Genomic DNA, 8,027 nt, shown 5'->3' on the forward strand with positions numbered 1-8,027 from the left:
ATTTATTTAATTAGTATTTATTAGTATTAGTATTTGTCGATGGTTAGAAAGAAATCTGTTTATTACAGATACTTGATTTATACATCAAATGATCCACACGTACACCTGGTCTAAAGGAAATAGCCATAGTATAATTGACTTTGTTGTTCTGGATGAAAGACTAAGAAAGTTAGTCAAAGATAAAAGAGTCATGAGGGGTTCTGAATGCAACACTGATCATTACCTTCAGATCTCCCAAAATTAACTTAGGTTGGAGATATAGAAAAAAGAGAACAAAGAAAACAAAACAAACGCGAATAAAAATTGACAACCTACAGAAACCGGATGTGCGAATAGATTTCCAAAATAAGATAATCGAAAGCATAGATAGGGTAACATGGGAGTAACCTATAAAAACAAAGATTTGGAGGGCGCATGGAGATCGAAGTGTGCAATCGAAGTGTGCGGTACCGCGGTTGTAGGAAGAATGTCTGGTGATGCATGGTGGAATGCTGCAATTCAGGCTGCCCAAAATACAAAGAAAGAAGCGTTGAAAAATTTGAACATCATAGGTCCTAGCGATGAGGAAAGAAATAGACGTATAAATGATTACAGACACAAAAAGAGAATAATAAAACGATTAATTGAGGAAAGTAAAGTTAAAATTAGAGCAGATAAACAAAAACAAAAGTGTTCGAAGGAAAGAGTGAGAAAACACTATGCAATATCTTATTAAATAATGAGAGAATTGAACAAGTTCATAAATTCGTATACCTTGGTAGCTTATTTACTAGGTACGGTAAGATAGACTAGGAATTAGATAGACGCATAAATAAAGGTAAGAAGGTTATTGGTAGAGCAGAACCCCTTATCAGAAGTAAAAATATATCAAATAAAGCTAAAATGGCAATACATAATTCTATATTTGTACCGACTGTACTCTACGGTGGCGAGACATGGACTTATCAAGAACAAGATAAGCGTAAAATCAACACAATTGACATGAGATTCATGCGCATAATATGCGGGAAAACTCTGATGGACAAAGTGAGTAACGAGATAATTCTAAAATAATGTGTCGCAGAAGAGACGCTAATGGACATATGGGAAAGAAATCGGTTAAGTTGGTTCGGGCATGTTGCGAGAACGCCAACACAGTAATACAAGATGATGAATTTTAAATGTAGATGAATTTCATTTTTGCACTAAATTAAGTAAGTCGCTTAATTTCAAGCAGAAATGGAATTTAAGTGCAGGTTCTCCTATGTGATACACGACTAATATGATGATTAACTGACAGGTATGTTGAGTTTCGGATGATTTTCATTCGCGCGCTCTGAGATTCAATTCGTGCTGGCAGAAAGGCGCGCGCGAAATGCGATGCGGCGATGCGCAAACACTTAGACGGGTTTCGGCGATTTTCGAAGAGGCACCAAGAGAGCAGCTGGCAGAAGCCGATATGGCGTCGATAGCACTGGATAGTATCAATCAACACTGAGCTTATGGTAGTCGTTTCGTCAACGTTTCCTATTTTTATATATGTACTCAGATCTATAACGGATTTTGATTATGAATAAAATAATCTTACATATGTGATAAAAAAAGATATAAAAAGGATGGAAGATTTACGTTCTGTACCTGGTAGCTTGAAATGGATATAAGTGCCTTGTTTAGTGTATATAATCTATAAAAAAGTTCAGATGATATAAGGGATAAAATTCCCCAGATTAATCATTTATTCAATGCTCACTTTTAACAAAAATATTTGTTTCCTAAAATTATTCAATTTTTAGTTTTATAATATTTTCGTATTCCTAAAAAATGAACTATAGCGCATAAATCTTATGAATTTCAACAATTAGCTGGCTTAAATTAACCTATAAATTTGGATTCACACGCACGCGCTGTCAAAGTCATGTTATAATCGCCAGTTGACTTTCAACTGGCGAATGATCCTTTTGGTTACATCTAAAAGTCAGCCGCCTTTTTTGACTGAAATTCAGATTCTTGTATTACTCTGAAATGAGCGATTAACGAAACAAGTGTATCAAGGTAAAGTAAAGGGCAGTGGGCCCAGAGGAAGAACGCGGAAAGTATGGCGGCAAATAGTTAATAAAAAGAGTGTCAGTAGAGTTAATGACGCCTGAAACAAAAGACTTTGGACACAAATGGACCCAAGTGGGGAACCTTACATAACGTCCTTGTGAGGATCTTCACTTGAGATGAGTGCGAGAGAAATAGATCAGCAACCTGGGTCGGAGCAGTGTTACAGAACGAACGTGTTATTTACATAAATAACACGAGAATTCCGGATAAATCTAAAAATTCTCTATCCCTTCCTCACATTACTCCTTTCCCCAAAGAGTGAGTCATGCCTACACCGAAATGTTTGTTCTCCAGAAATATGTTTTCCTTGGTGGAACTTTCCGAATGAAATCGAGTCCATTATCATTCGAACAACTCTGAATACTTTAGAATGAGCCCGTGCAAATCTTAATGATAATGAATGATTTCGTACTCATTCCGTTTCAATCCGTTGAATGCCGCGAGTTAATTCCGAATTTGAAATTTCCTTCCTTAGTTAAAATGAATCCTTTTCCATCCGATTACAATTTCCATTCCATCTGTATCCGCTGGATAAACTCGAACTCACTCCGACTGATTTTATGCCAATTCGAATGAATGATTAAGCATTTATCAGAGGACAATGCCCATTCCGCCTGAATCCACCGGATAACGCGATCACGTTCCGAATGATTCCGTGCCATCCCGAACTTTAGCCCAAATGATTCCGAGACGCCAGTTAATTCTAAATGGTTACGATCCATTCTGCCATAAGTCAGAATGATGCCGATTTGTTTCAAATAGAATTTAAAACAATCCATTCTGAATCTACGCAATGATGTGGGAGTTAATTCCGAATGATTCCTTTTCAATTCGAATATAATTATCTCTTTGCGTTTGAAACTTAGATTAAAGGAAAATAAAGAATATGTTAAGGAGCGTTAGTTAACCATTAAATAAATGATTAATGATATATTTTATGAATAATTATGGATTTAAATAAAATATTCAATTAAAATATATTAATATTGTATATGTACAAAGGTTTTTTTCGATATCATTCGGAATGAAATTATCTTCCAATTTCTGAATCATGAAGACCTAATCGGAGCGAATTTTCTCGAAAATTTCCGATTTACGTGGATTCAGTCGTAACAATTTTTTTCCTAGGAATTATAAATCATCTGGATTCATTTGGAATAAATTTCCTTACAAGTTCGGAATCATGCGAATTTGTTTGGACTAAAAGTATACAGAAACTTCCGCGGAATCAGTTTCACTCATTCGGATATAATCTCCTTCCAGAAATCATGCGGAGTCAGTCGGGCTTATTCTGAATAAAACGGACTTGTTTGGCCTTTATTTATAAAACTATTCGCGGGTCTAAACAGACTGGATTTGACAAAACATTTCGCTCCCACGCAGAATAAAACTGATTGAATTTCTCGGAATCGGACGGACTCAGACGCAATAATTTTCATTTCAAATGAATCCAAAACTTTCACCAGTCTTGAAGTAGCCTCCCTGGCGGAACAAAGGAACTTAATGAAGCCTCTACAAAGTACCCGTAAAGACCCCATTCGGTTCCTATTTTAAAAACTTGAAAAAACAGCAAAATCAACTTTTAAATGGTTGAAATTCGGATTTGACGTTAAAATTCCCTATAGAAGGTCACGGAATAATCGCAATAGTTTTTTTTTGCGACGGTAAAAAGTTTTAAAAAATATAAGACGTATAACGCCTGTTGACTGCTACACTTCGAACGCATCGCCTGTAAGTTATACGTCTTATGTTTTGTTTTAAATTTAAAAAAAAAAAAAAAAAACTATTTCGATTATTCCGTGACATTCTATAGGGAATTTTAACGTAAAATCCGAATTTGAACAATTTAAAAGTTGATTTTGCTGTTTTTTCGAGTTTTTAAAGAAGGAACCGAATGAGGACCCAATGGGGTCTTTACGGGTACTTTGTAGAGGCTCAATTCGGTTCCTTTGGTCTGCCAGGGCTCGTATCTGTCAATGCTATCAGAATGTAATTGACCGATTGTGTGAAATAACAGTATTTTTTAATTTTCGTAAGTCACTTGTTATTTTATTTTTTTATGAAGCTATGCACAAAATGAATGAAGAATAAGTCACTTTTAAAAACTCAAGAACAATGTTCTTACATCCAACTGCACAATTGAATGTGAAAAAAATGTATCTCAATACCTTTGAGAGTAAAGCAGAAAAATGAATACGACTGAAACGTATTGAATCGAATTCACGCGATGATGTCATGAAATCTGCTTGGTAAAACTTCTCATTCAAAGTTTAATACTTTTCAATACACTTCAATCTGATTTTTTTGGTAGGGTAGTTTCGACTTTAGATAACTGAGTATATCTCTGTCCTTTTCTAGATATATTCCCTTATCTCTTTTCCACGTTTGTTCTTTTGTCCTCTAATGATTTCGCTGTTCCTCGTTTCCACCACTTTCAGGTGCATTTCTACTCCCTTAAATCGGGGGATGTCCGCCTTCACCATTACATGTTCAAATTGTTATAAACTCAGTTTAAAAATGATCAATTTGTATTATTTTTCATTTCAAGGCGTCGAGAGAAAAATCATTCAATTTTGTTGGCTTCTACTTCGGACTACAATTTTAAGTGTGTTTAATTTGGAGATTGTTTGACTTTCGAACCTTTAAATCTGTACCATGTTGAATGTTTAAGTTTAAAATTTTGTTCAGTTTCAAACACTTCAAATATAAAATTACTCCGCAATAGATTCGTTAATTTTTATATTCTTTTTCAAATACTTCGCATTATAATTTGATTAGTTTCAAAGGTTCAAATCTAAAAAAAGTAATTTATATGCTATTAAAATTTAAATGAACCTTAAAGAAGTCAGAATTCACTAGAGTGAAGTTTTACTAGTTTTAGATTATGAATTCAAATTTTTAATAGCATATTACATGTCGAACATTTTAGTTATACGGAGGAACTTTTGATTAGTTGCCGTCTCATTTACTTGGAGTAATTATGTAATTCGGAGTGCAAAGATGTAAACTCTCTTATATATGGCCATCTTGCTGGAGCACTTAACAAAATTTTTATCATTTTGAAAAAGAAAATCCATTCGGCTTTCTAGCTCTTACAGGATTTGTTCACTTACATAAAACAGAATGGTGGCGATACGATTTCCAGTGTCAAAATTAAAGAAGTTGATGTTCGATTTCTGAAAAATTACAAATTTATTGTCGTATAGATAAACTACTGATTTTACCTACATTGTTTTATCAATATTTCGCACTTACTGTTGCGAAATCGTAGTGTGGCTCATAAAGGCCTCCGATTTCATAATAAGTAACTCCAAGTTGCTCAGCTGTGTCGACCGTCAAACCTGTCATATGCGCCACTCGCCGACTCAAAATCTTCACGTGTTTATTTTCGTCATCCTCAAACCAGGCACACTTGGCAATTCTTTGTTTGGAAGTTCCTAATTGACCACTGGTAGAATTTAGTAATTGTGCACTATGTAACTGCAAAAAAGAGAATGCACTTATTCTTATAACATACGTTACAAATTAAAACGTTTTGACCTTGCTATAATCGTAGAGGGAAGACCCAGTAGGCACACAGTATTGCGACTTCTTTACGACATCTTTACGACATCTTTACGACAACCTTACGACATCTTATGTCCATGTCATTACGGTGTCTTTGCGTTATCGTGAAGTCATCGTCAGATCATATGACGTATTTACGATGTCTCAAAGATACCTTAACATGGACATAGGATGTCGTAATGATGTCGTAACGCTGTCGTAAAGACGTCCCCAAATTTTGTGCCCACTGGGGATCCTCTACGCTTTAATGCATACATCGACGCCTCCATTCCATTATGCCGCTTCACGCCGCGTTAAGCCTGATCTACAATCGTCGCAAACAGCCCGTTGCGGCACCGCAAGGAAGCGCCGCGCCGCAAGTAACCGAGAGCGAAAAGTTTGTTCAACTCAACTTTTCGCGCCGCAAACGTCTCGCGGTGATCTCGCGTCGAATGTCAGAGGACCAATCAGAGCGTTTCATCACATAACCTCATACAACCACACGTTTGTGGCATCATCGACACTGAGTTCGAGTGATTTGGTTTTGCATTACTCTAGATTTTTTGTTGATTTGGTGTGTTATGTGAGAAACATTTAAAAGCATTGAAAACTAAAGAAAAAAATTGCAAACGAGCAAATTTCGAGTCAGAGGGATCCATTGTAGAGCCGAAAAATATTTGACTGTCAAAGCACGACGATAAAACAGTTCTTTGGATAGTAGGCTCTAATTGGCTGCCGCAACAGCACCACTCGCGACCACTGTAGACGGCTATTCCTTGTGTTACGATGCTGCATCGCATCGCTGAGTCTTGCGGCGCTGCAACGAGCTATTTGCGGCGATTGTAGACCAGGCTTCATGTGGTGTGCAGCGCCAAGTCGGGTTTGTTCAGTGTGCAGCTCTTCGTCAAGTCAAGTCACTGTATAGCTCAAGGTCATATGTTTTTACACAGGACTTGGATTTATACAGCTACGTAGATCCGTGACTGACCAAACCTGACGTGGCGCTGTAAACTGACCCTAAACGCGACGTGGAGCAGTATGGAATGGAGGCGTCGATATAGTAAATTACAGTTTGATGACTTTTAAAAATAGCTAAATTCTATAAACTTTACCTGAATACATTTTTATATTGTACCAAATAAAAATTAAACAAAAATATGAAAGTATAACGAACCTTGGGCCTTGACGATCTTTTAAGATCCTCTATTTCCTCTTCGTAAATTACGTCATGATATACAACAATTTTAGGATCTAGATAGACTTCTTCTTCTTTAAAGGGTGCTATTTTCAGAAAAGGATTACCATGATCGACGTATCGGCATTTACATTTTTTCTGAATATCCGCAGGTGGTAAAATTTCTCCATTGCAAAGCTTTTCGTAGTTTGTGCCGGCATACTAAAAATTGATCACATGACAAATATAATCTGGCCAATCTTTGAATTATAAAAATGCGAAAAACTGTTAATTAAACAATACATCATTCACCATTTTCTGCGCAAATGGTGAAAGACATCTCTGCAGTTTACATAAATAAGTCAGTTGTCACACTTCTGTATATCTGAAATAAAATTCATATAAAGGCATTTTCTTCTGGTGAGGTCTGAAAACATATATTTTGAAATACGATATTGATTATTATAGGTAGTTGTTACCAAACGCACTATAAAGAATAGACTACACGGATTTTATTTCAGATAGAAAAAAGTGACAGGCGACTTATTCGAATTGCAAATGTATCTTGCACCATTTGAAAAGCAGAAAATAAACGTTTTTAGGCGTATCTTTTTTGTAAAACAATAAACACTGAAAAAGAAAGTATCATTTCAGGACTAATTTCGTACCTCCATGCTATACCTGTACTCTCCAATCTGGGGTTAGCAGTCTAAACTCTGCAATTACGTTCTATGCTGGCCCCTAGCGCCACGCACGTGTAGCGGCATTTGGTGCAAACGCAAAACGAGATTGGAGAGTTTAAACTGCGAACTCCAAATTGAAGAGTATAATAGCAAGCATGCCTAAATTAGACTTAGAAAAAACAGTCTCGAGTAGTAATCAAATGAGACCACGGGTGGGAACCCAGAGACAGTGTATATTAATTGAAGAAATAATTCGTTTCTTCTTACGGCTACATCAAATAAAAACGAATAGAGCCATCGTTTAACTCATATTTATTTCTAGAAAAAAATTGTTTACGTTTCGGAAATTACTACGTGAACTCTTTAAAGGCAACCTAATTATATAATATTGGATTCATCAAACATTTTTAAAGACCTTAGATCATTCCATAACAATCACAAGATTGTATCACAAAAACACAAGTCAAATGGAGTATATCAGTCAATTTTGTAAGTCAATAATGAAAAAACATGTAAATGATCAGAAATCTCTTTGGCAC

General features: G+C 35.9%; 1 protein-coding gene across 3 annotated transcripts in view; it reads right to left on the bottom strand.

Moving 5' to 3' along the window:
- LOC117170645 (prolyl 4-hydroxylase subunit alpha-2) overlaps positions 1 to 8,027 on the bottom strand; it is a 24,967-nt gene that overhangs the window by 746 nt on the left and 16,194 nt on the right. For all 3 annotated transcript variants that reach the window (XM_033357568.1, XM_033357560.1, XM_033357576.1), the window contains 3 exons: positions 6,806 to 7,027; positions 5,341 to 5,565; positions 5,199 to 5,261 (listed from right to left, as the gene is read on the bottom strand). In XM_033357568.1, the coding sequence (XP_033213459.1) occupies positions 5,199 to 5,261; positions 5,341 to 5,565; positions 6,806 to 7,027 (510 nt within the window). The remainder of the gene's footprint in view (positions 1 to 5,198; positions 5,262 to 5,340; positions 5,566 to 6,805; positions 7,028 to 8,027) is intronic.

The sequence above is a fragment of the Belonocnema kinseyi genome, chromosome 1, assembly GCF_010883055.1.
Source record: "Belonocnema kinseyi isolate 2016_QV_RU_SX_M_011 chromosome 1, B_treatae_v1, whole genome shotgun sequence".
NCBI classification, from domain to species: Eukaryota; Metazoa; Arthropoda; class Insecta; order Hymenoptera; family Cynipidae; genus Belonocnema; species Belonocnema kinseyi.